At 50.8% G+C, this 27,699-nt stretch overlaps 2 protein-coding genes across 5 annotated transcripts in view; both read left to right on the top strand.

Annotated features, from left to right (window-relative positions):
- Pmepa1 (prostate transmembrane protein, androgen induced 1) overlaps positions 1-9,320 on the top strand; it is a 52,274-nt gene extending 42,954 nt beyond the window's left edge. The window contains exons 4-5 of one of the 2 annotated variants that reach the window (XM_006499991.4): positions 5,152-5,202; positions 5,435-9,320. In XM_006499991.4, the coding sequence (XP_006500054.1) occupies positions 5,152-5,202; positions 5,435-5,956 (573 nt within the window). In that variant the 3' untranslated portion in view covers positions 5,957-9,320. The remainder of the gene's footprint in view (positions 1-5,151; positions 5,203-5,434) is intronic. The other variant, NM_022995.3, reaches the window with a different exon arrangement.
- Positions 9,321-14,818: 5,498 nt separating this feature from the next.
- On the top strand, positions 14,819-27,166 carry Zbp1 (Z-DNA binding protein 1). 3 transcript variants are annotated; one of them, NM_021394.2, is made up of 8 exons: positions 14,856-15,036; positions 16,770-17,006; positions 17,913-18,101; positions 21,512-21,679; positions 23,045-23,242; positions 24,529-24,750; positions 25,859-26,036; positions 26,552-27,166. In NM_021394.2, the coding sequence occupies exons 1-8, from the start codon at positions 15,003-15,005 to the stop codon at positions 26,559-26,561; spliced, it is 1,236 nt and encodes a 411-aa protein (NP_067369.2). In that variant the 5' UTR covers positions 14,856-15,002; the 3' UTR covers positions 26,562-27,166. The 3 variants fall into 3 exon arrangements, 2 of the variants coding, with proteins under 2 accessions (NP_067369.2, NP_001132991.1); XR_003953680.1 differs by lacking the exons at positions 25,859-26,036; positions 26,552-27,166 and having other exon boundaries at positions 14,819-15,036; positions 21,512-21,651; NM_001139519.1 differs by lacking the exons at positions 21,512-21,679; positions 23,045-23,242; positions 24,529-24,750; positions 25,859-26,036; positions 26,552-27,166 and adding an exon at positions 19,869-20,042.
- The last annotated feature ends 533 nt before the right edge of the window (positions 27,167-27,699 follow it).

The following is a 27,699-nucleotide window of genomic DNA, read 5'->3' as shown; positions in this document are numbered from 1 at the left end:
AGAAAGGCAGCTGCTGCTTAACGGAGTGTCCACCAGGACAGAGGGGTAGGAAAGATGCCCCCTTGGGGCTGTGATCTAGATGGAAGGAGGTGACAATCCTACCCTCTCGCCAACAGGCCACTAGCACTTGGGCCATGTAGTCTTGGGAGTGCCATGGGAGGCCATGAAGCAACCGGACACTGAGGCCTCTCCCATGGCCTGAGCCCCATCTGGCTCCTCAGGTGTGATGAGCCAGCACAGGGTGCCTCCTGGGCAGTCCAGGCTTGACATAGTCTCTGGCTGGAAGGCTTGACATAGTGAGCTTGCTGTCTCCGCATGACGCCTCCCCCGCCAGCTCTCTGCTGGGTGCTCTCTGTGTGCCCAAACTCCCCAGCTTTGGGGGAAGCTAAGCATGAGAGGTGCAGGAGAGCGTCCTTGAGCTTTATACAGAGCCCCGACACTCTTAAGAGGGAGGGAAGACCAAACCTAGCCAGCCTGGGGATCAGAGTTCAGTGTCCTGGGGCTCAGCCACCCTCAGAGCCCAAGAGGCAAGCATTCCCATGTCTGCTGGGCCTCTTGTTAGCCTAAGTGAGACTGTGTAACTAGTCCCAGCTCACTTACATCCTTCCAGGGACACTCAGTCGCCTGGAGTAACTTAATGTACCCAGAGGACTGCTTGGTCTCTATGCAAACAAGCAAGGGTTTTACACGCACACGCACACTCACGGACATACATGCCAAGCCAAGCTGGGGATCCTAAAACTGCCCTCTGTCACTGAGGGACAGTCACTGCTCCAGAGGGAATCATCCTAGCTGACATTATAAGCGTGTGTTTCGGACGCTTTGGCGCTGTGAGCATCAGGGACTACCTGGGACCCAACAGCGCCCTCTCTGGACTCCAGAGTCAGTGCCTGGGTAGTCATCTCCTGTGGGTAGGACTTGCCCCTCCTGACTGTGACATCAGGCCCCTTTGGGAAGCTCTGTCCTGCCCTCAGGTGTTCACAGTCAGCAGCAGTGGGGTGAAGGGAGGCATAGTCGTTAGCCTGAGATGGAAGAAGCTGGCACATACACAACCCTGTCTCCTGGATGGCTCAGCAGGTGCAGAGAGGATGGGGTGAGCAGAGCCATGCCGGGCGCAGTGCCCCAGTTTTGGGAGGAGGGGTGTCCCGGGCTGGCAGAGGCTCCTAAGTCTAAGGGCTAAGCCAAGACAGAACTGGCTATAGCCCGAGAAGCAGGGCTGTTCCTGGCAGGTTTGGGCATCTCCGCTTGCGTCAGGACCAGTTTCAGTGCGTCACCAGTTCATCAGGGCAGGAGCCGTGACAGAGACACCAGGACTCCTGACTGAGGCTCAGGACACAGCCTGAGGACAAAGCCGGCACCTGCTGTATAGGAATCCTGCCTGTTATGCCCTGGCTCACCTGGCTCGTTTGTTATCTCTGTTACCTAGCAATAGGCACTGCCAGCTGCCTAGCCGGTGTTCTTCACACAGCACCAGCCATGAGTGACGTCCGTCCGGGGCTCACTCCCTCACAGAGGAGTAACTAGGGCTCAGAGAGGTGGGTGGGGCACTCGCCCAAGGCTGAGCAGCTTTCCAGGCGGTGCTAGTGAAGATCCCGTAGCCCACTGTGGGGTGTGGCGAGCGGAGAGCGTGGGGTGTGAGAACAGAGGCTCTGGGTACAGATGGCAGAGAGTGTGGCTCATTCCACACGTACACCTGAGCTTAGCTGCTGCTGTAACAGACAGGACCCGGGACGACTCCCCAGACACTCAAAGAGAGCCTCTCCTCACTGTCTCTCCTGTACCACCTGGCTAGATAAACAGGGGACCCAGGGGAGACCTGGAACAGAAGGTGACAGTTCCCCTGGGACCCCCTCTCTTTCCGACACAGCGCATCTGAGGTGTCTCCAGGCCTTGTGTCCTCCCAGAGAGACCTAGATACAGCTGTTGTCTGCCTGGGCTCAGTGTGCCACACTAGGCTCGCTGGCCTACCCGGCGCCTTGCCCCTTGGCTGTCTCTGGTAATTGGGGTGAGGGCTCCCCTCCTACTTATGTGAGTAGGCCACAGATCCATCTCCAAGCACCTCCCTGAGGATCACCTCTCCTCAGACCTGGTACAGGAGGAGCAGGTGGGCCTGTCTGGTTGAAGCCAGGTCTCAGCTTCACCGTGCCCTACTGTGTCACACTGGCCAAGTCGTGTCCTCCCCCTCCCCGCCCCCATCTCTCCATCTCTCTGATGCTTTTTCCACATGATAAACAGTAAGAAGGGTGATCGGCATGAGGATCAGGTGCAGGGAAGGACCCGCAAGCCCACTCCTCGGCATCTACCAATCCAGTGTTCATTGAGACAGTCGGCTCCTACCTCCACACAGCCTGTGTCACCCCTGAGGAGTGTGGTTTGTCAGTGAGTCACCTCAGGCCAGGAGCTCAGCTAGGGTCTGAGATGGATCCATGCTTTATATTCTGATCAACCCTTGGCCTAAGTCTCCTGCTCCCCGTGGAAGCACTGCCTGCCGCGAGTCCTCGTTCTGAGGCCAAAGGCAAAAATCTACAGTAAAACCAGATGCAGGGGTCAGCCAGAGCAGAAGCTCAAGCGTGCATCCAGCTTCAGAGGGGTCCAGACCTTTCTCACCCTGGGGCAGGGAGGGCCTCAGCTCTCCACCTGCCAGATGTTTGCTCTACAGAATTTGATGGTGACCGCTTGTCCACAGGAAGGGAATGATTGTCACTGTGGAGTTGAGGGGACAGTCAGAGCCGTGTCTGGAAGCTGACCAAAGGGACTTTCCAAGCAGGTAGTAGCTCTCAGTCTAGAATTGCAGCCAGGAGGGCGTCATCAGGCCTCAACAGAGTGGCCTGACCCAAGGGCTGTGTGCCTGGGTTTATAAATAAAGTTTTATTGGCACACAACCATGCCTGTTAGTGTTTATGAGCTATTAGGATTTAACAAAAACTCCTCCCACCCAGTATAATGTTTTTAGTTATTCTTTGATAGTTCATGTATACAAAAACTTTTATTCTGACCCTTTGTAGAAATGGCTGGCAGACTCCTGCTGTGGGGGAGGTCCAGAGGGAGAGGCCGTGGAGAAGTCGAGTGGAACTCAGGCATCCTAATGGAGAAGAGGATCACATAACAGGAGCCAGCAGCACCCCAGACAGTGTGGAAGGAGCAAGAAGGAGCCCCAAAGCCATCGTAGGGCAAGCAACACAGTTCTAGAAGGACGGGAGGGGCTGTCCTCACTGCTGACTAGGGCTGGCAGCATTGGCTATGGGGTTGGACCCTGCCTTTCGCCTCCCCTCAGCGGCTGCCTGAAGTCCCAGGGTTAGGGAACATCAGGAGACAGTTATGTGATAATCGATTGCTGTAACTTAAGCATATGCTGTGACCCACACTAGACTCTAGGCACAGGGGATATTGCAGCTTTGCAGACAGAGTGAGCCATGTAGACAGGGTATCATGAGCAGAAATGAGGCCGTGTGTAGGAAGGAAAAGGGCTGGCGTTCTCCGTTGCTCGTCTGTGGCTGTGATAAAACCTGGTGGCCAAAGGCAGTTTGTTTGAGGAAGGGGTTATTTCAGCTTACACTTCCAGGTCACACAGTTCATCACTGAAGGAAGTAGGAGAGCTGTGAGGTTTGCTGGGCTAGCAATGGGTGGATAGCAGATTTGGGAGAGGATGTGGGTAGGAAGGAGTAGGCCCTGTGGGAAGGGGCAAGCCAGAGCAGAGGCAGGCCCCTCTGGTGCAGCATATGAGGCCTCTTGGCGCCTCCTTGTGGACCCCACCAGCTCCTCCTGCGGAAGCCACGCCTTCCTTAGTGTATACTTGACTGACATGTCTGCAAGGCCGGGATAGAGGGCAGCTTAGGTCTTCACCGTACAACAGGCAGAGGTGCCCAAGCAAGGTAGACTGAGTGGCTGTGTATGGGAGGAGATCTGGGGGAGGGAGGCTCCAGTCGGTGGGATGCAGACACCAGGAGACACCTGTGTGTCTGGATCGTATGTTTTTAGGGCAGCCAGGGCCATTCACTGTATCAGAGAGAGAATCTCCACCTGCAAGTGCAAGCCCCAGCACCGCCTAGTGGCCACTGCGTGAACTGCAGTTCTCTGCAGCTTGGGGAGGAACTTGTCTGAACTCACAGAGGTGGCAGCCCGCTGTAGTTCAGAGTGGTAGGAAGATGTATTCTCATCTGGATTGTGGTGATGGGATGTTTACTTGACCACATTGTAGGCTCCAAGTGTTTGAGAGTTTTATTTCTGTAGGTACAACGGAATAAAGCCAAAATTAAGGCGGCTTTTCCGCAGGCTGGCAGTTACACTAGAACCATTCAGGACAGCTCAGAGCTACTGACCCTAGCAAGGACACTCCCTCTCCTGGGAGAGTTTGCGCCCTTCCTGGGACTCCCACTGCTGAGGACGGGAGCCTCATGAGTGACAGCCATCACACAAATGATTCCATATCTGTTTATTGATAATAAAGATGTGAGAAACTCTAAATTATAGAGTCTGTAGGGACCCATACACTGAACATCAACAAAGAACCGGTCCCACCAAGGAGTGTCCAGTCCAAAGGCCTGAGGCACACAGGCTTAACATGCTGAGACACGTCAGACCTGGCTTCTGTGTGTGTGTGTGGGGGGGGGGGTATGTGGTACCTGTTTCTTTCTGATGTCCCCCGAGGGTCATCTAGATTGTGACATTCAACATTAAATTCACTAACTTCTCCAGCCAAGCATATGTGTCTACATGTTCAGTTGCTGAACCTGTGAGGTCAATGTTCAGCATTTTGGGCACGATCATGCCGGGAGCAAGCAGTCGTGGTAGAGACGGGAGGCAGGCAGGCAGGCAGGCAGGCCGGCCATACTGGGCTTCCTTAAAGCCAAGTAACTCAGCTCTAATGCCCAGGTAAGCTGTCTGCAGGCTTTGGGAGGGGGGTGCCCCACAGATCAGATACGTGCCTTGGAAAGCCTACAGACAAGACAGCAACAGGAGCCGAGGGAGGAGCCAGCAGCAACAGTGTGGCCTTGCCTCTGACCATGCATGCAGATGGGGTAAGGTTGGAGGATGAGAAATGCATGCGCCCAAGACTTCACTCCAGGACGACAAGTTCAAATCTAGGATAGGTGGCGTCTCCTGTCACCAGCCCTGTCCACTGCTGACCCTGTGTCCTTTTCCATCCTACAGGAAGGATGCCTCTGGCCCTCAGAGAGTACGGTGTCAGGTGGAATGCCGGAGGTAAGACCAAGTCATGCCTCCCTCTCCCCCTCCCGCCCACCACTCACTGGACAGGCCTTGTCCAGGAACTCCCTGAGTCCAGGAGGCCCCCTGTAGTGCAGACCTGTTTCTAGGGGCTTCCGGGGAGTCACGGCCACCCCTCCTGAGCCCACATAACTCAGTCTCTGAATCTGGGGGAATCCAACCTCAGTCTGCCTCCCTCCCTAACTCTGCTCTACCCCCCTCCCTCCAGCCACAGGTCTATGCCCCGCCTCGGCCCACTGACCGACTCGCTGTGCCCCCCTTCATCCAGCGGAGCCGATTCCAACCCACCTACCCCTACCTGCAGCACGAAATTGCCCTGCCACCCACCATCTCACTGTCTGATGGGGAGGAGCCCCCACCCTACCAGGGCCCCTGCACCCTCCAGCTACGGGACCCTGAGCAACAGCTGGAGCTGAACCGGGAATCTGTGCGCGCACCCCCTAACCGGACCATCTTCGACAGTGACCTTATAGACAGCACCATGCTGGGGGGCCCCTGTCCCCCCAGCAGTAACTCGGGCATCAGCGCCACCTGCTACAGCAGCGGTGGGCGCATGGAGGGGCCGCCCCCCACCTACAGCGAGGTCATTGGCCACTACCCTGGCTCCTCCTTCCAGCACCAGCAAAGTAACGGGCCATCCTCCCTGCTAGAGGGGACCCGGCTCCATCACTCGCACATTGCCCCACTGGAGAACAAGGAGAAGGAGAAACAGAAAGGTCACCCCCTCTAGGAGTGGGGGCCGGGGCGCCTGTAGGCAAAACCGCAAAAAAAAAAGAAAGGAAAAAAAAACACTCCGCACTTCTTAAGAGAGAAGAGAGAGGAAGTCAGGGGACACACAGGCTGAGTGGCCGTGTGGTAGTTCTCCTGTCTGTGTATAAATATTTACATGTTCTGTGTGGTCTGAATGCAGAAGCTCAAAAAGCTTGCAAAAAAGAAAAAAGAAAATGTTTCTTTGTTGAGCCGTGTCTTGAAGGCAAAAGAGAAAATGCTCTACTAGTCTTTCCTTCATTGTTCTTAGTTGAGCTCTGTGCGTGAATGCTTAATTTCTTTTGTTTATGACGGTTTTACTTAACTTTAAAGACATATTTGCACAAAACCTTTGTTTAAGATCTGCAATATTATATATATAAATATATATATAAAATAAGAGAACTCTGTATGTGGGAGAGCAGGAGTATTTTTGTATTAGAAGAGGCCTATTCAAAAAAAAAAAAGTTGTTTTCTGAACTAGAAGAGAAAAAAAATGGCAATTTTTTGAGTGCCAACTCCGAAAGTGTGTATTACCTTGTAAAGAAAAAAAAAACCTACAAAGCAGGGGTTTAGAGCTATTTATATAAATGCTGCGATTTTGCACTATTTTTTAATATAATATATCAGTGCTTGTTTGATGGAAACTTCTAGAGAGTGTGTTGAGACTTGGAGAAATGTTGAGTTTAAGTCTGAACAGAGCAGCAGGGGTGTGTCCCTCCACCCCCTGGGTCTCAGAGGGCCCCCACTGTGCAGGAAAGCCAGGCTCCCCCAGGGCCACACAGCATGCCGCCTGCAAGCCAATGGATGCTTCTGTCCAGACAGGCTGTGAACAGTTACACATTCCCTGCCGAAGGGGACCCGTGATGTGTCGTCCCTCTGGGTTACAGCTGAGTCAGGACCGTCTCCCCCGCACCGCCCCCCAACAGAGGCATCCAATTCCAGATGCCTTTCCCAATATGAAAATAAACTGTTACCGAAGGAATCTTAGTTTTTTTTTTTTTCTTCCTCTTTAAAACACAAAAACTATGAAGGTTCAGTGTTTGGGGGCAAGGTGCATCCCCAAAGCCAAAGCAGTCCCCGAATTTGGTGCCAGGTGGATACAGCAGCTGGCTTCATGCAGAAGCGGGTTAGACTCCAGTGTCCCAAGGCTGGGATCTACGCAGTTCCACCCTGGCATGTAGGAACGGCCCAGGGTGATGGCTGCTTGACCTCTGACCATGTGTTTCCCTCAATATTGATTTTCACTTCAAGAAGCCAATTAAGAGTCAGCCCAAGATTGAAAGGGACAAGCCCAAGTGTTCCCCCAGGAAGCCCAAAGGGGTTAGGAAAGACTGCCAGCACCAGCGGCCCGTCCCTCCATCCCTCCGCCTCCAGCGTAACTTTCCTTCTCCTCCTGGACTCTCCCCTCCGACCCGGAAAGAGTTGTATTAGATGTGGTCATCTGATCATCATTATCACACGTTAGCGGGACTGGGGTCTCATTTCCCAGCATGTAATTAGTATGTAGGATGCTGGGACCCCTAGAGGGCTTGCTGTTGTGTCTTCTGTGAATACAAGAGAAAGCGGGGTGAGTGTGTAGTGAGATCTCTTAGGGTTCAGCAGCAGCAGAGGTATCAGGAGCAGAGGTGAGTCTGCTGGAATCCCTGGAGTGACCCCGCCACCCCTCCCCATCCACAGGGCGGTCCTATTTCCTGCCGAAAACGTTATCATGTAAATGAGAGACGGTAACCTGGACACAGCACCTTTTTATTACTTGAAAACCTTTTGGAGGTCAGGCCACCATGCCTGCTTATACACATACAGTTTTTAAAATATAGGTTACCCTGCTACCCTGCTGGATCCTGAGCCTGGAGGCCTGCAGATCCATCCGGGCAGAACATTCCCAGGAGACCTACTTCTCCAGGAGTGGTTGACCTGACCTCTCAAAGAGGATTCTTGAAAATATCACGATGTCACTGAGATGTCCCGTGTTTCCCTGTGCGAATAATATCCGATGCCTTACCGAGGAAGAGCTCTCCCTCCGGGCTCAGGGTGGGGACACTCCCTACAGTGTCTCACTCTTGGGGCCAGTCCATCAAGGGCTACTGCTGAAGTTCAACTGTGCACACCCCTCCCCTTCCCTTCCCTTCCCTCAGCATGCATGTACCCTGCTTGCAGAGGCCCCCAGCTGTCCCTGCAGCCTCATGGAATACTGCATGTGGCTCCCATTCCTCTAGACAAGGAAACCTTATTTGTGTCTGCGGCTTCAGCTGAAAGCCAAGCCAAATGAACGTGCCCACTGTCCTCTGGGGCCAAAATGGCTGTCCTTGCTTTGTTGGATGGGTTGTTGCAGGGGCTTGCTGGGCTCATTTGACTTAAGGGCACACCTACTCCTTTGGGTAACAACCCTGGACTAGAAACTGGGGTCCCTTGGATGTGGGTTGTAGGAGCTTGAAGGAAAGGACTTGTCAAAGGCAGGGTGTCCTGAGTGTCAGGCTGTCAGTCCCTGCAGGCTGCTGGTAGTGGGACCCTGAGCTCTGGCCAAACTCTACATGCTGGGTCCACACTATCTCTTCCCATGGCAAATTAAGCAGATCCTGGGAAGTGGCTGGTTGGAAAGGAACCGACCTGGTAGGTTGGGGGGGGGGGCAGAGATGGGGAGTCTATTGCTCCTTTCGGTTCTGAGAAAGGGAGAGTTCTTGACTCCCTCTGCCCACATTACCATCTCCACTGCTTGCTCCAGAGAGGTCACAGCCCCTGCAGAGCTCCAGGCTGTGTAAAGGCAGGAAGGCTCTGCCGAGCTCCAGGCTGTGAGCCAGCTTTGTAAAGCTGGGATCTGCATGACTTTGCCTACTGCGCGAAAGAAGTCTGTTGTTTTAGCAAAAAGTTAAAATGTGACCCTGTACCCTACGTGTAACAGGAATCAGGGTCAGGCAGACTCCAGACCCTCTCTGTTCAACCGCTCTCTGTTCTTGGTCACTGTTGTGACCCGCGTGGCCAAGTTCCATGTCCCTCAACTTCCAGAACCACAGAATATTGTAATGATGCGAGATGTGTTCTCATCTGTGCTCTGGACTTGAGAGCCCGAAATGCCACACCTCCTTTGTCATCTGTCACCCCTCCCTCAGCACCCTGTCCGGCTGCACTGCTGCTCGGCTTTGGGGTGCCCTTCTTTGCAGCTGTCCCCCCACCTTCTGTTCCTGGTCAGCACTTGGGATTTCTCCGTGCCTGGAGCACCCGACTGTGGGAGACTGTACCCAGGCCTGAAGAAGCTGTTCTCTGTGTATCTATACTCTTTGGTGCCAATGTTGGCGTTCTGAAAAGCCGCAATACACAATAAATTTTACAGTTCTTTGGAGAGTGAATTTTCTCCCTTTTTTGGCTGGGTAGCTCTCCTTTCCTGCCTACCCTCATCCTCCATGACAACATAGGACACATGGAGTAAAGACAGAGGCTACAGCACCTGCTGGGGGCCCTTAGATAGTTTGCTCAACATCTATATGAGGTCATTTGGTGCTGGGGGTGGGTGTCAGAGGAACCCTTGCTCCCACAAGTGGCTCTAATAAAGGAAGGCTGGGGTTAAAGGAGTTCCCCAAACATTTAACGACTTCCCTCATTTCCTGAGCAAAGTTCAGTTAAGGTTTTCAGAAAGACACGCTTAGGTGGCCTTCAGAAGTCAACCCCGAGACACAGGCTATGTGCAGAGGTTTGATGTTGCCCCCTGACTCTAGAGGAGGGGAAAGCAAGCTGTTTGCAGGTGAGGGCCAACGTCAGATCAATACCAATGAGGGCTCTGTGGTAAGTTACACCCAGGAGTACCGTGTACCAAGCCCTCCTGGTCCTCGGTGCCCAAAGGTGGAGCAGAGAGGAGCCCTAGCAGTACAAAGGAGACCTACTCCTGGGCACTAGGTTTCAACATAAGGCTCTTGGAAGCTGGGGGTGGGGCACACAGACCCCCTAAAAGAGCTCCCCAGTGTTTTATCACCCACCACCCATACACTGAGTACCCAGTTCAGGTACTGTTTACTTCATACAGAGCCATCTTTAAGGCCTAGGATTTTAAAAGCTTCAGTCAAAACGGAAGTGGATGCCCCAGGGGAGGCTGGGGTTACCTAAGGTTATAGGATGTCTCAGTTCTTTTGGGATGGCTGCAGCTGCCAGCTGGACCAGGGCACTGGCTACCCACCTTCAATGCAAGTTTCCTGGTGGCAGAGCCCGAGTATTTCAGAGAACTTGGGAGGACCCTAAAGAGCTTGCTCCCCCACCACTTGTGGGGAGCACCGGGGCCACCTGCACACCACTCCAGCTGGCTCCTGGGCCATATCTTCTCCAGGGTCACTCCCACAACTCATCTGTGTCCCCACACACATCAGTCACTCTTATTAGCACCGTGGCTTTGAGGTTCCTTATTAACAGGTGCCCCCTTGAACGTTTGGATCATTCACAGAGAGAGCCACAAGCACTAAGGCAGAAGCTAGCCCATTGAAGGACTGTGTGTGTGCTAGCTGTGTGCCTCCTGGATGCCCAACTTCAGATTGAGTGCCCAGAGCACACACAGGTGAGAGTCTGATAGTGTGAAAGGAAGAGTTTGAGTCTCAAACTATGGAGAAGAAATAACAAAACACCATGGTAGATGTTCAGTTAACCATCTGGAAACCCAAGTATCATGTCAAATTCATTAATCACTCCATTTAGCTGTCATGAAAATTTTATGAGTCTCTGCTGTAGTTGAAGAGAGGTTATGGTCTCTCACCCAGTAAACATGACCACGGCCAGCTTTGACTAAGTGTATTTCTTTTAAAGTCTATCTGGGCCTAGGGAAATGGTTCCGTGGTAAAGTATCTATCATACAAGCATTAAGACCCATGTTAATATCCCTAATGCCCACATAAAAGCCAGATGTGACAGCTCATATCTACAGCGCCAGCACTCCTGAGCTGGGTCAGAGCCTGGAAATCCTGAGGCTTGAGGGCCATCCAGTCTGGTCAAATCTATGAGCCCCATGGCCCATGACTCAAAAATAAGATGGAGAATTATAGAAAAAGACACCTGACATTCCACGTGCACACACACACACACACACACAAAGCGAAGTCTAGCGGTGCATGCCTGTAATCCTAGCATACTGAATGCTGGGGCAAGAGATTTGCTGCAAGTCCAAGACCAGCCTGGAAAAGAGTGAGACTCCGGGTCAAAACAAAACAAACAGAAAATATAATTTAAGAAAACTCGAAGTTGCAATTATAAAATTCAAATAAGGTGTGAGCTGAGGCCAGGATAGTTGTCTGGATGTGGGAAAGGCAGAAATGTCATTCTGAAACAGGTTGTTGGGGAGAGAAGGGAAAATCTCTCCTAGACGTTGGCTGACCAATGGCAGCCTTCCCTGTCCCCTGGCCCACTTCCTGCCGATAGCTCTCCCTACAGTCAAGATAGGCCACCTTTCCCAACTCAGAAGGAAGCCATCTCTAGCCTTCGTATGACGTTCTGGGAAATCGTTTCTCTGAGGGCCTGGGTGGGTGCCTAGGCTTCCTGTCCTGGACCGGTCTCACACACCACTGACAAACCAGTTGTCTAAACCCTTTGGTAAGTGACCAGGGAGACAAATAAGATGGCTTTGTCACACAGAGGGACAGCTAGGGACAGAGACAAAGAGACAAATGGCCTGTGCCCCATGCTCAGATCTCTGAAGGTACCTCGGATGCAGCCAGTCCCCAGTATCAACTGGAAGCTGAGACCCATAAAGAGTAGGGCCTTGTTCAAGGCCCAGGGCCAACAAGGGGAGATGCCCAAATGTGCCCAGTGGACACAGGGACACTGAGGCCCACAGTTTGTTCTGCCTTACAAGACCCACACCTCCACAGGACTTCAGAAAAGCTTGTCATCTCAACACATCTTACATAAATGATCTTTCCTCTTTGCTCTAGCTAGGGCCCACAGACACCCTGTCACCAGTCACCCCTGACCAGAGCTAGCTCCCAGACGCCCTCCTCTCCCTGAGTCTTTTTTTTTTCCCTTTTTCCAGACAGGGTTTCTCTGTGTAGCCCTGGCTGTCCTGGAACTCACTCTGTAGACCAGGCTGGCCTCGAACTCAGAAATCCACCTGCCTCTGCCTCCCTCCCTAGTGCTGGGATTAAAGGCATGGGCTACCACTGCCCGGCATGGATGGTTGTGAGCTGCCAGGTGGTTGCTGGGATTTGAACTCAGGACCTTTGGAAGAGCAGTCAGTGCTCTTACTCGCTGAGGCATCTGGCCAGCGCCCTCTCCCCGAGGATCTGCTAGAGAAAGAGGCTGGGAGGTGCTGTGTGGTGCAGGGGAAGGTCTCACCGCCAGACACAAAGAGACAAGTCCTTGCTCTCTCTTTGAGGAAGAGCCTTGGATTTGCAAGGCCACTTAGGTCTCTGCCAGTATCTGCCGTGATAGGTATCACTGTGAGCTGAAGTAGTGCAACCCCAATTTTATCTGGGTACACAGTGATCAGGGATACAGACCTCCTTCCCCAGCTTTCCATGGGGGACAGAATGGTAAGACTCAGTCCTGTCTGATAGGATACTAGTGGAAAGTATGTGCAGCCTGCAAGGTGTGTTCTCCAAAGGGAGATATCTACTGTGTTCATTCCATTCTGCTGCTGTAATACACGGAACACACACACACACACACACACACACACACACACACACAGTTATTCAGCTTACAGCTTCACAGCCCCATCACGTAGAGAAGTGACATTAGAACCTGAGGCAGAGACCTCGGAGGAAGGCTGCTTACCGGCCCATGCTCACCCAGCTTTCTGATGTACAGCCCAGGACAACCAGCCTAGGAACGGTGCTGCCCACAGTGGTCTGCGTTCTCTCGAGTCAGTCATCAATCATGATATTCTCTCATACCGTGTCCACAGCCAATCAGCTCTGGGCATTCTCTCAATGGAGACTCCCTCAGGTAGCTCTGTATTCAGTAGACAACTGAAGCTACTCCCCCCTCCCCCCTCCCCTCCCCGCTCCCCGTCCCTTACTCCTTCTTCTAAGAAGGACTGCACACAAGATAGGTAAAATTCCAGCAACCATTCTAAAACTTAAGGCAAACCCATATATAGGCTACAAATGGCAGAACAACAGGATAAAAAAGAACCTGGGTTGACCGACAACACCAAGTCTGGGGTGTCTGCCAACTGTTGCAAACAAGAGCAGCAACAATAACAACAACAAAAAGGCACATCTGTGCCATCTAATCGACGGTAGGACCAATGTTGGCAATTAGTTTGGAATTTTTTCTTTTCTTTCTTTTAAAAAAGATTTCCTTTTCAATTTTTTTAAAAAGAATTTATTTATTGGAGCTGGAGAGATAGCTTAGTGGTTAAGAGCACTGACTACTCTTCCAGAGGTCCTGAGTTCAATTCCCAGCAACCACATGGTGGCTCACAACCATCTGTAAGGGAATCTGATGCCCTCTTCTGGTATACACGGTACATGCAGATAGAGCACTCATATACATGAAATAAATAAATAAATCTTTTGTTTTTTAACATTTCTTTATTATGTGTAGAGTACTCTGGAGGAGTCAAGTGGCATTTTCACAGGGGCTACCTAAGACCATTAGAAAGCACAGATCTTTACATTATGTTTCATAACAATAGCAAAATTATGGTTACAAAGTGTTGATGAAAATCATTTCTATGGTGGGGATCACAACGACGTGCAGAGTTAGGATGGTTGAGAGTCACTGACCTAGGAGGCTCTGACTCCTTCCAGGCAGGTCAGCTAATGTAAGGAAGGGAAGGGAAGGGAAGGGAAGGGAAGGGAAGGGAAGGGAAGGGAAGGGAAGGGAAGGGAAGGGAAGAGGAAAATGCTGAAGAAAGGAGTGAGGAGGGCATGTCCTGAAGCCCTGCTAAGTCTGGAGCCACCTTGGTTAGGGACCAAGCAAGACCCCCTGGGCAAGAGGCGGTTGGTGAGCATGCGCCACCTAGTGGTCAGTTTTCAAATGGCGCCTCTAGGGAACCTGGGCAGTGTCCCTCAATGGGGCCAGCTGAGAGTTCATTTAAAAGCGACTTTATTTATTTTGGGTGGCAACAGGCAGTGCGGTTTCTGTTTTCCTTGGCTGGCTCTGCAGGCACTGTTTTTCCTCCCTGGAAGTCATAAAAAAATCACTTGGAAATGTTAATATTTTCCCATGCACAGGCCCATCCTAAGCTGTGTAGACCTGGCCTGGTCTTGGTCCCTTGGTGACCCTTTCAGGTTCTGTAAGGTGAAGCTGACTGGGGACCTGCCACCTCCTGCTTGCTTGGCAGACATCCTCCAGGCACATCACCTCCTTCTAGTCTCCAACGACTGCTGCTGTCTTGCCCTGTGCACCAGTGACCTGCACACCAGACAGGTACAGAGGTCCCAAGATCATGGCCTCTGCACTCACCCCACCTCCACCCTGTAGCCGGGACCCAGATTCTGGGATTATTGTGAGCTGAGTGGTGGACACAAGGCCATCTCTGTGAGCCCCGATCCCCTCTTACGTAATATGGAACAGAGAAGTGTCTGAGCTGTTCACGGGTCACTGAGAATTTATGAAAGTGAGAAAAGGGGCTCTTTTTCTAGAAGGTATGTGAGTAGATGGTACTACACCTGCCTGTGGGCATGTGGGGGAGGCACAGTAGGTGCCTTTTCCTAGATCTATCTTCCTCCTCACAGGGCTTTCACAGAGTTCTCTTCAGATAGAGCTCTCCCGGTGGGAGACCAGTCTCCACCCCAGAGGCCAAGACTCCTCTCTTCTCTGTCACACAGTCATCCAACTCCAGCTTGCTCACCCACCCCGATTTCAATTTCGATTTCGACACCCTTTCTTTCCGAGAACCACACCAAAGTTTCATTTTCTCTTTCTTTGAAAAGCTGGAGGGCGGGGAGGGGATGGAGCCAGATGGGTATTTGTTTCCGGGATGGTAACAGCTGGTGCCTGCAGGTCCAAGCAGCCATTCTTGCCTGTGGATTCAGAGCCCCAGGCCTGACCACAGTGCCAGAAACTGCCACCCCCTGCCCTAAAGGAGCCCCAAGGCTGCTGTGAGCATGGCAGAAGCTCCTGTTGACTTGAGCACAGGAGGTAAGCTAAACCTCTTCCTTCACCTCGCGTGGGTCCCAGCTGATGTTTCTAAGGCTCCTAGCTCTTTCCTTGGCCCAGACAGCAACAGGATTCTGAGGTCACCACAGGGAAGTCAGCTTGCTTCAAGGATCCTGTGCCCCAGATCCTTCATGTCACCTTACCTCATTGATGAGGTCACCAAGGCCTGTGACAGCCCTCGGGCTCCGAACTGTCATTTCAAGAGAGGACTTTGCTTTGATAAGGAGATGTGACTTTGATTTTACATTCAAGCTCTTCTCCTGCCCTATTTGAACCCTTGCTGAGACTACATACCCTGTCTAGGGGCTTCTGGGCTATGGGAGGCTGCGGGGTGCAGGGCTGTGTGAGGCTGCCATGCTGTGGGCAGGATTTAGTTCACTGCTTTTCTTCTTCATCTTTTGAAAAGCACTTCATTTTTGTTTTTTGTTTGTTTGCTTTTGTTTGGTTTGGTTTTTTCGAGACAGGGTTTTTCTGTGTAGCCCTGGCTGTCTTGGAACTCACTCTGTAGACTAGACTGGCCTCGAACTCAGAAATCCGCCTGCCTCTGCCTTCCAAGAGCTGGGATTAAAGGCGTGCGCCACCACGCCCAGCTGAAAATCATTTCTTATTTCAACATACTAGAAGTGGTTGCTCAAAAGCTATCAGGGAGGAGCCAAGCAAAGACCAGAACTAAGGTCACCTGGTTCCCATGGTTTCCTTTCACTGCTAACCTTTCCAGCCTGTCACCTGCAGCCTTCTGCTTTCCAAAGTCCCACTTTCAGACCCTGCAACCAGTCCTTCAAGTTCACCCTTTGGAGAAGGCTTGGCCTGCCTTGTGTGTCCCTAGGGGCCAGTGGGAGAAAGGAATGAAGGAGAGGCCACTACAGGGCACACTCCCCAGCAAAGGTTTTACAAGGCAAGGCAAAGCCAAGTCAGGAATAGATGCTCAGTGCTATAATCCTTCCCCCAACACCCTCCTCCTCCTCCACCCCCACCCCCAGCCCCACCCTGGGGTGGGGCTGTGGCTGAAGCAGGAGGATTGCTATGAGTTCCAGGCTAGCCTGAGCTAGACTTTGTCACAAGAGGAAAGAAAGAAAGGTAGAGGCAGACTCATGGATAAGCAGACAGACGTGCTGGAAGGGACATGAGGTGGAACTTGGGGATCCTCAGGGTTAGACACGGAGGAGGAGGCTGGGTAGCTAGCAGGGGTGGAGGGCTCTGGGAGGAAGCCTTCTGGAGTTGGCAGGCAGGCATCTGGAAGATGACATTGAGGCTGGGTTAAAGAGCTGAGCTGGGTTTTCAGGACTCCTGCTGTATCAGGCAAGGGAGGAGAGACCCATTTTTCTTATCTGCTGGGCTCCTGGGCTGGGAACACCCATGCCTTCGATGTGGGTGCTGAGCAGGAGAGAAAGGGACTCCTGGCCAGGCTGAGAGGCCATCAAGACACCAAATAGGGACTTCAGGGCTAGACTTGGTTTCCTGCCTCTCCCTTTTGTTCCATCGTCCGAGAGTTGGGGGTTCCTACCTGTTTGGGTTCCACATAGTACACAGGGCAGGCTGTATACTATTTTACCATTTGGCCACCCAGACATCTAGTTGTGGGGTGAGGGGCCACCTGACTGACACCCTTGCCTCTGGGTGGTGTCGTCGTTCCTGTCTGCTTGGCCCAGGTCACAGGTGCCTTCTCTGCTCTGGGGACTAGGCTTAACTCAGCTCTTCTCTGGGTTCCTCCCCAGACAATCTGGAGCAAAAGATCCTGCAGGTGTTGAGCGATGACGGCGGCCCTGTGAAGATTGGCCAGCTGGTGAAGAAATGCCAAGTGCCCAAGAAAACCCTCAATCAAGTCCTTTACCGCCTGAAGAAGGAGGACAGAGTGTCCTCCCCAGAGCCTGCAACATGGAGCATAGGCGGGGCTGCTTCTGGAGATGGGGCTCCTGCAATCCCTGAGAACTCCAGTGCCCAGCCTAGCCTTGGTAATCTGTCATGTAGGCAGAGCAGACCCCCCACACACACTAAGCTCTCCTCCCCCCTACACGCACATTAAGAGCCACGAGGCTTGGCTTCAAATCTGAGCTTGGCCATTCCCTCTCTGTCTCTTGATTTCTTCTGGCCAATGGAGCCAAATGTGAAGCTTAGGGCTTATACATAGTAGGTGTGCAATAGACATTAGCAGTAGTGAAGACACACTGCAGGCAATAGTTACACGGATAGTGAGGGCTGATGGGTAAGGATTCACTCAGAGCCTTCAGGTGACTTTGAGAGCCATCAAGAAGAAAGGACCCAGAGTTCCAAGAGCTGATGCGGTCCCCAGGGCCACCTTGCCTTCATTCAGCTCCAGATAGAGACAGGAAAGGAAGCAGCCTTGGGACCTCAACCTTCAGCAGACAGTATCTGTGACCCAAACAGACAGGAGGTCCTGGGTCCCAGCCTAATGTGCTGCCCCCAGCTCCCCTGAGAAATCATTCCCCATGTTTAGTGGAGCAGGGTGTCTCCCATCTCCAACGGACACATCCTTCTTCCAGACTCAAGACCCTAAAGAGATGTAGGTGCAACTTCAGGGGGCCCTGGTCTGCAGCTCAGTGCACCCCCATGGGCCTCTCCAGACCGCTGAAGCTCCACAGGAGTATCAGAGGCCAGACTCACTGTTAGAAGAGAGGCTCTAAATGGCAAGACATGGACTCTGACACCCTTGTGCCAGTCTGAGCCAGCTCTAGGGTGAGAGCTTCATTTGCCTGGTCTCCAGATGACCACTGTAACCAATGCCACCTGATCACCTTGTCCCTGGGCTTCCTAAGTGTCCCAGGCCATAGCCAGTAGGTGGTGGACAGATGCAAGCCCAGGACCCTCTTCCCACTAAGTGCCTGCCTCCCACCTTGCAGATGAAAGAATATTAAGATTCCTGGAAGCCAATGGGCCTCACAGGGCCCTGCACATCGCCAAGGCTCTGGGAATGACGACAGCCAAAGAAGTGAACCCACTCCTGTATTCCATGAGAAATAAGCACCTTCTGAGCTATGACGGACAGACGTGGAAGATCTACCACTCACGTCAGGAAGGCCAAGACATAGGTATGACAGGGCAAAGTCAGTGTGGGGAGGTCAGGGATCAAGGGTCAGGTTGGGAAGGTCAGGTTTCAGGTCAGGAAGGTCGAGGATCAAGATTAGGTCACCTAGGGTAAGGTTGAAAAAAAAAAAATCAAGGATAAGGATTAGATGGTGTAGGGCCAGATGTTTGTTTGTTTGGATTTTCTTTTCAATTTATGTATTTTATTTTATTTTATTTTATTTTATTTTATTTTATGTGTATGAACGCATTGCCTGCATGTATGTGCACCACATGCATACAGTGCCTGCAGAGGCTAGAGGAGGGAATTCTTCTGGGTGGAATTGGAGTTATAGATAGCTGTGAGCCACCATGAAGGTGCTGAGCCCTGGATCCTCTAGAAGAGCAGCCAGTGCTCTACCCAGTCAACCACGTCTCCACAATAGCCTTTAGAGAGGTGTTCCAGGAGGGAGGGTTGCTGCCAGGATTAAGGAGGGAGAGCCAACCAGCTGCTGGTCTTGGCTGGTAAGGGCCTGCTTGCCTCATTCGCAGTGCCCATAGGGTCTCCAGCTATTGGAAGAAGGTGACCCATTGATATCTTTAATGAAGTCCGTGGAATCCAACAAAACATTATATGTAGAGGAATTTTAATCCAGAAACCTGGCTGCTTTGACAAGGCCAAAGACTTTCTAGGTCTGTGTGGCTTGGCTGGAATGCAGACATGCCCTTAGTACATCTCTTTAATCCCAAACAACGTAGGTAAGGTTAGTCTGTAGGACACAGCCATGTCTGAAAACGATGTCTAATTGAGGGGCAGACGAAGTGACAAATCAAAGAAAGATTTGACAGACTGAGCCAGAGATAGAATACGCCCAACAATTGAGAGAAAAATCTATCTAAGAGCAGCACAGGGGGAGAGGATGCAGTCAGCGAGCTGGAGGTTGAGTCAGTTGGGAGTCAGTGTGGTGAGCGCAGGGCAGAGGAGCTGAGTTCCTCCTGAGTCCATGCGGTGCAGTGCAGGTCAGCAGAGGCGGCTGAAGCCAGAGGAGAAGGAGAAGGAACCGGGAGATTAGAACAAATTGCCGGTTGTCTGAGGCAAAGCAGAACAGTTCACTGAGAGAAGCCAGACCGAATCAGTCAACTTGGAGAGGAGTTTTGCAAAATTCAGAACAACTGAGTTGAACCAGCCAGCCAGGGTTCAGAAAGAACTAGAAAGGGTGAGCTTATTCAGCAGTGAGCCTACAAGTCTCCTTCTCATTACATCTGGCAAATAAAATTTATTTACACATAGGAGGTTTCTTCTAGCCATCTCTGAGGAGAGAGGATTCTGGAGTCCAATAGAGGGGGTTCTGGAGGCTTCTGAGGGCTAAAATACAGAAAGTCTGGAGGGAGGAACACACTGGAATTGGTCAGCCTGGACACAGGGGTCAGCCTGAATTTAGTTATGACTCTCTGTGAACACCTTGTCCAACTTGGGGGTTTTAGTCACTTGAAGAAGGCAGGCAAGACAGGACAGTGCCGGGCTCTTATCCCAGCCTTTGGGAGGCAGAGGGAGAAGAACTTCGAGTTCAAAGCTATCCTAAACCACAAAACCCAAATTGAAAACAAGTAAATAAGATTGTTTAAGGAGAGGGCTGGGCTAGACTTGTATAGAAGCCTGAAGATGCCGAGATCTGTGGGGGTAGCAGTATCAGCTCTGAGCCCTGGTGCTCTCAGGAAACACCCCCCCCCATGTTCTTTTTTAAATGTATTTTTTCTTTTTTTTCTTTTTTTTTTTTTTTTTTGTGAAACAGTCTTGCCATGTAGCCCTGGATGTCCTAGAACTCACCATGTAGACCAAGCTGGTCTTGAACCCACAGAGATCTTCTTGCTTCTGCCTATTAAATTCTGGGATTAAAGCACCACTACACCTGGAAAAATATCTTTTAAAGCCAGTAAAATAAATGAACAATTAAAGAATGCATCTCTAAACTGTTTCATCCCAAGTATGCTCATTGTTACAGAAACATGGTTAGAAATTTTGTTAGTTTTCTCTTTCTCTTTCTTTCTTCCTTTCTTCCTTTCTCTCTTTTTCTTTCCTCCTTCTTTCTTTCCTTTCTTTCTGTAGTTGTTCTTTCTTTCTTTTTCTTTCTTCCTTCTTCCTTTCTTTTCTTTCTTTCTTTTCTTTCTTTCTTTTCTTTCTGTTGTTCTTTCTTTCTTTTTCTTTCTTCCTTCTTTCTTTCCTTTCTTTCTGTAGTTGTTCTTTCTTTCCTTCTTCCTTCTTTCTTTCCTTTCTTTCTGTAGTTGTTCTTTCTTTTTCTTTCTTCCTTCTTTCTTTCTTTTCTTTCTGTTGTCCTTTCTTTCTTTTTCTTTCTTCCTTCTTTCTTTCCTTTCTTTCTGTTGTTGTTCTTTCTTCCTTCTTTCTTTCCTTTCTTTCTGTAGTTGTTCTTTCTTTCTTTTTCTTTCTTCCTTCTTCCTTTCTTTTCTTTCTTTTCTTTTCTTTCTGTTGTTCTTTCTTTTTCTTTCTTCCTTCTTTCTTTCCTTTCTTTCTGTAGTTGTTCTTTCTTTCTTTCTTTCTTCTTTCTTCCTTCTTTCTTTCTTTTCTTTCTGTTGTTCTTTCTTTCTTTCTTTTTCTTTCTTCATTCTTTCTTTCCTTTCTTTCTGTAGTTGTTCTTTCTCTCTCTCTCTCTTTCTTTCTTTCTTTCTTTCTTTCTTTCTTTCTTTCTAGATAATCTCGTGTAGCTGAGATGACCTTGAACTCCTGATCTTCCTACTTCCACCTTCCAAATATGGGGATGACAGATGTCTGTCCCCATGCTGGGCTACTTTAATTTATGGGGAAAGGAGTTCACAGAGGTGCACACGTCTCCATTTGGAGCGGGCATGTGGCCCTGTGGCACGTGGTACAGGCTCTGGGCTTGGCTGGTGTGAGCTATTCTCTCTCTCTCTCTCTCTCTCTCTCTCTCACACCTCAGCTTTTGGAAGAAATGACAGTGTAGAAGGCAGCTTTTAAACAAAAGGTCATATCTTAAATCTTCAATAATGTCATTAGAGGTCAACCAACCATATGGGGCATTTTATAAGCATTGCTGAAGTGAGAAAAGCTTGGGGCTCAGCACCAAGGACTCTACGGGACTCTGGCAACAGGGGCAGGGTAGGGAGAGAGTGGGAGTTTCCATCATCCCCCCAGGGAGACACTGTGGCTAGGACACACAGGTAGAGCGCCTGCTACAGGGATTTCAGGAGAGGCTCCAGCTGTGTCCATCATACACGAGTATGGAAGGCTGTGGCCAGCTGCAAGCAGCTCCTGAATCTTTCCTTGCACCCTCTTTCTCAGGCCCCCAGGATGGGGTCTGGGTTCAGGTGTCAGCAAGCTCCCAGGGAAGTTCAGTGCTGTTGATAAGAGACACCTCCTATGTCTTCAAGACAAAGAACTCAATGGAATATTATTCTCTAGCTCATTCTGGAGTCACACAAGAGTCCCCTGCGATTATTTGTCAGCACAATCCGGTCAACATGATCTGCCAACAAGGAGCCAACAGCCACATCTCCATTGCCAATTCAAACGCCATCCAGATTGGTCACGGGAATGTCATAGTAAGAGAGAAAGCCTGTGGTGAGCCAGGTAAGAGGAGGGTCCTGGCTGAGGGGGACTGAGAGGGGACCTGGTCCTCCAAGGAGAGAGCAACTGCCTCACCTCCTCAGGCATGCCTTAGGCACGGCCTTTCTCAGAGTGAGACCCAAGGACCACACCTCACCTGCACTCTCACTAATTTTGCTCCTTCTCAATGAGATCAAAACCTTTTGTATGAGAATAATTCGGCTCCCTCTCTCTCTCAGCAGGACACAGTGAGATGGTTACTGCAGTTCTCTGCTCTGAACACATTCCCGTCTCTCAAATTGTGTCATGAAAAGTTGGGGTCATCTTACACTCAGTGGCTTCTTATCTATATATCTATCTACTTACCTACATATATCTATCTATCTATCTACCTACCTACCTACCTATCTACTTGCCTAAATGTGTGTGTTTGTGTGACTTTGTGTATGAGTGTGTTTGTGTGTGCATGTATGTGTATGTTTGTGTGTGTGAGTTTGTGTCTTTGCATGTGCATGTATGTGTATGTTTGTGTGACTGTGTGAGTGTGTTTACTGGAGCCTACTCAGAAGCAGAAGATGTTGTCAGGTGTCCTGTTCTGTCACATCTCATCCATACAGCGTCTCTCACTGAACCTGGAGCAAGACTTGCAGACAGGAAGTTCCAGTGAACCTGTCTCAGTGTCCCTCAGCACTTGTGGTACAGTTGCACGCAGCCAGGCCTGGCTTTTACATGGGTGCTGGGATCCAACCCCAGGTCCTATGTTTGCAGGGCAATGCTCTTACCATTCCCAGCCAACCCCCAGCCTCAGCATCCTGGTTTTGATGCAAGTCGGTGCTGTTCAGGGAGTGTTTCCTCTGTAATTCGCATATGGCTTAGAGGGTGTGGGGCCACCTTACAATCTGTCCCTGTCAGCCACGCACAAGAGCATCATCAATTCCAAACGCAAAGTCTCTCCATGCCCTCAGAAGAAATCTGTTCTACTGTAGGCCCATTGCCCCATCATGACTCCCCTGGTTTTTATGGCCCTCCTTCCTGTCTGGCTATTTTACTTAGGAGTGTTAAAGGGCTCAACATTTTCAGATTCAAATGTGTTTGAAAGTTTCTGCGTTCCTTTAATTTGAAAATCATAAGAGAAAGACTAAAAACTGAGCACCCGAGAAATAAACACGGCCAGGACCCTTCTCAGGAGGGTTGGTGGACATATTCTCCCTTGGGGGCCTTTCCTTTGATGGGGTCAAAGGTTAAGGAGACCCAGCAGGCAGGTGTCCCAAAAGTACCTTGGGCCCCACTGAGAATGCAAATTGCCCAACTCCAGCTGCTTCAGGTGCTGAGCCTGTGAACAGATCGATCTGGAGTCTCTAGCAAATCTTTAATCTCCTTCCCTCCCAGGTCCCAGGACCTCTCACCCTCTACCCTTGGCATGGGACGCCTCTGCTCAGGACATGCCCCCTGTTGCCCACGGAGCTCAGTACATCTACATGGACAAGTCCTTGCTCCAACAAGTGCAGCTTGGCCACCACAACGAGATGAGCCTCGTGGGGGATGCAGGGAAGCACCCCTCTTATAGCTTTTCTGACAGCCCCCCAGGTATGGTGGCCTCTGTCACCCCACAATATTTAGAAAGAACCCAGAAGCCTGAGTTTTTGCCAGGAGAGAACCATGTGGCAAAACTCATTTCTGCCTTGAGAGGTATCGCTGAGGAGCGCCGAGGTTTTAGATCTGGCACTCGGGGTCCTCAGGCTCCCAGCACCCACGTGCAGTCAGTCAGCACCTACAAATAGGAAGGAGGCTGAGTGGGAGGAAGCCGGGTCATAGGGGTGGCGGAGGCCTGGATGGTGACCTAAGGAAATAAAGGAAGCCAGTAGCGAATTGTTATAACAGTGTCCCGATGACACAGTGACTTGAGAACCCTGCCAGAGGCCTGCCAGCAACTGTAGATTCTTAGATGATTGGAGGTTTCAGGGGGACTAACAGAGCCAGGGAGAAGTGTTTTCAGAGAGGAATTGGTCAGCGAGTCAGAGTGTAGCAGCGGGACAGGCAACCAGGGCTCTGCGGTCACCTTCCATGACAGTTTCTTAGAGTGGAGGGAACCTACATGTAGGGGGTTGGGAAAGCCGTGTATGGACATTTCCTGACTTTTGAGGGTGAAAGTGAAGTGGTGACAGCAGGGTTCAGGGGACACTGAGGTGAGGCTGGGGCTGGGAAAGAAAAGGTATGGACCATAGTAGGACTGCATGAAAAGGTATGGACCATAGTAGGGCTACATGAAAAGGTATGGACCATAGTAGGACTGCATGAAAAGGTATGGACCATAGTAGGACTACATGAAAAGATATGGACCATAGTAGGACTGCATGAAAAGGTATGAACCATAGTAGGACTACATGAAAAGATATGGACCATAGTAGGACTGCATGAAAAGGTATGGACCATAGTAGGACTACATGAAAAGATATGGACCATAGTAGGACTGCATGAAAAGGTATAAACCATAGTAGGACAGCATAAAAAGGTATGGACCATAGTAGGACAGCATGAAAAGGTATGGACCATAGTAGGACAGCATGTTCTTCATCTGCCAGCTGGGAACTGGCCACAGAGTAGATGGAAGGCTCCAGAGGTCCAGAAGAAGATGTTGAGATCAGAGTGGTTTTGCTAAGCTTGGGGCAGGGTGTGGGGATGGTGCTGGTTTCCAGTCCAGTGGGGACATGTTCCGGGACACGAGGTAGGGTGTCCAGGCAAAGTCTATGCGCCAGATCTGCAAGGTTACTGGTGAGAATGAGTCGTGAGGATGGGACCCCCAGGTTGGGTGCACATGCCAGGGCCCTCTGCAAACTGCCCGCTTCTCCTGGCTTCTCTCTTTGCTTTACTAGAAGTGTCAACCACCACTGCTGACCCAGGAGCTTCATTCAACATGCAAACATCTGAGCCAGGCCCTCACCCTGAGGGAGACACAGTCCAGACAGTCCACATCAAATCCTGCTTTCTAGAGGACGCCACCATTGGTAACGGCAACAAGATGACCATCCACCTTAGGTCAAAGGGTGAAGTCATGGAGTCTGGAGACAGTGAAGAGCCGAAGAAGGAAGACACAGGTGAGCCTGGGCATGGGTGTCTGTGTGTGCCCCAACCTCATTCATTCACCCTGGCTTCAAGCATCAAGGCAGTGGCCTGGTGTAAGGACACAAGGGTCTGGAACTCAGTGAGTTGACCAAAAGCCAGCATATAGATCCAGGCTGCAGGGAGGATGCAGGTATAGACACCAAGGTAATGAAGAGCCACAGAGGGGCTTTGCTCAGGACTTTGAAGGAAGCAGAGACCTTTTGGACTTGGAGTAAGATCGCATAGTCCTACATATGGGTAGTTAGGATTAGCATGGAGAGACCAGGATATCTGGATGTAAGGTAGATACGGTCTCCTGATGGTGAAGTGCTGCATGGTTTACATAGTGAGAATGGGCCACAGGTGTCATGGGTCACAGTCGCCAGGCCATCGTGGGTGTCATGGGTCACAGTCACCAGGCCCAGGCAAGGAACCCTTTGGGGAGCCATCATGGCTGCTCCTAGAGAGAAAATTATGAGCCCTGCCATCAAGGAAGCTCTGTAAGAGAACTAAAATAAGGAGCCAACAGGGACCTGCCAACAAATCCGGGGGAAGGGTTGCAAGTGTAAAAATGGCAGGTGCCAAAACCCGAGGGGAGAAGCACAGAGCAGGAGTCTGGGAAACAAGAGGGACCCAGGAGCCTAAAGCCTTGGTGGGTACCCACCAGGCCCTTTCAGAGCCTGAAGGCATGTGCAAAATGTCTCCATCTTATTTGAAATGAACTGGGAGACATGCAAGGTGTGAACAGAGGTGTGTGGTATAGTATTTAAGTCTTACTGGGCCATCGAGATGGCTCAGTGAGTGCACACATTTGCTGCCAAGTCTGATGGCCCAGGACCCACATGGTAGAAGGAGAGAGCCAACTCCCACCTGTTGTCCTCTGACTTCTATACACAGACACACAGACACAGAGACACAGACACAGAGACACATCAGTCAATCAATCAATCAATCCATGTGTTGGGGAGTGTTATGTCTCCCATAGGACAGTTTGGGAACAAAGCCCTGGAGTGCATTCAAGCAGAAACCCCACCACTGTGCTTTCGGAGCAAACACTTCTGAGGAGTCTGCAGGGTACCTTCCTTTTCTCCCTGCCCCCAGGTACAAGCTCTGAAGCCACTCCACCCAGAAGCTGCCAGCACACGCCCAGTGACTCCATGCTGCCCACCTCTGAGCTGAGAGCTATGGCTCTGGGAGACAGTAGCCCCCAGACCACAGAACCTGTGCTTAGAGAGCATGAAGTCCAGGACATAGAAAGCTCTCAAGACACAGGACTGAGGTGAGGAAAGAGGTGGCAAGAGCACAGGCAGAGGTGGAGAGGCCTTTGGGACTTTTTTGTGGCTGTACACAGGGCCTGTACTAGATTTCTGTTGTGATTCAAGTGTGGTATTGTCCCTGGAAAGGCCAAGGATCAGCAACTTGGTCCTGTATGACTCCAAGATCATCCACACACCAGTCTCTCGATGGATTCACTGTCTGACAAGGATATCCATCCGGTCAGGGTAGAGACTTTGGGAAGCCAAAGAAAATGAGTCACTAAAGACATCAGGGTCTCATGTGGTCCAAACTGGCTTTGATTCACTCTGTCACCAAGGGTGACCTTGAATTCCTGATCTCCTGGCCTCCAATTCCTGAGTGCTGGAATCCTAGGCATGTACCACCAAGTCCAGTTTATGAGATGCTAAGGGGGAAACTTCATGCATGCCTCACAAGGGCTACCAATGCAGCCTCAGTCCCAGCTTGGGCCATGCCCCTTCCAGTCTCTCTAGTCATCTCTTCTTTCTGCCTTCCCAGCAAGCAATGAAGCTGTGGGACCATAGGCTGACCCCTCTGCCACTATAAGTCAAATCAACCTTTCCTGCCTCAAGATCAATCAATCGATCAACCGCAGGAGCCAGTTCTACCACTCCTGGATGCTCACCCAAAGGCAAAAGTCAACACAGAGAGATCTCCGCATATCCATGTAGATTGGGACACTGTTCACAGCAGCTAAGAAGTGGAACCGACCTTGCTACCCAGCAGTAAAAGATGGGTGAATTGGAGTATGCACACAGCCATGGGAAATACTGAGGCTGTCATTGGCCAGAAGAGGATGTGACCAGAGGCCACCATGTTGAATGAATGAAAGCCATCTTAGAAAGACAAGGGCCACATTTTCTCTGTTGTGGCTCCTAGACTTTAGATAGATTTATAAAATCATATACACAGATGTGACATGAAAGTACATGTAACACCAACCAGGGGATGAGGATGGTGCATGGGGAGGAGAGGCGGGGGTCACAGCCTGGGGGGGGGTCACGGTCTGGGAGGGTGTCACCACCTAAAGAGATCACAGCTGGGGGGATCAGGGCCGGGAGGGGGGACACTGCTGAATGCACTGTACTTTTATAAAAAGGTGTACCTCTGAAACCCAGGCTAGTGTTTCTTTCAACTAAAGAGCATCAAGCCACTGAGAAAACGGATTTAAAGCATTAAACCAGAGGCGGGCGAGATGGCCCTGCAGTAAAGGTGCTTGCCCCCTGTCATGGTTTGAATATGCTTGGCCTAGGAAGTGGCACTGTTAGGAGGTGTGGCCCTGTTAGAGTAGGTGTGTCACTGTGGGTGTGGGCTTAAGGCCCTCACTCCAACTGCCTGGAAGTCAGTCTTCCATTAGCAGCCTTCAGATGAAGATGTAGAACTCTCAGCTCTGCCTGCCTGGATGCTGCCACACTCCCCCCTTGATGATAATGAACTGAACCTCTGAACCTGTAAACCAGCCCCAGTTAAATGTTGTCTTTTATAAGACTTGCCTTGGTCATGGTATCTGTTCACAGCCATAAAACCCTAACTAAGATACTCCCAAGTCCCATGACAAGGGTAGGCTATTGTTCACAGTTGATGCCCTACACAAAGCTGAGGGGCCCGTTAGTCTCCTCTGCCTTCCACTATGAGGCTATGAGGCA

Source organism: Mus musculus, chromosome 2 (assembly GCF_000001635.26).
Source record: "Mus musculus strain C57BL/6J chromosome 2, GRCm38.p6 C57BL/6J".
NCBI classification, from domain to species: Eukaryota; Metazoa; Chordata; class Mammalia; order Rodentia; family Muridae; genus Mus; species Mus musculus.
The sequence above is the reverse complement of the archived record's forward strand: the minus strand, read 5'-3'. Positions and strand labels throughout refer to the sequence as shown.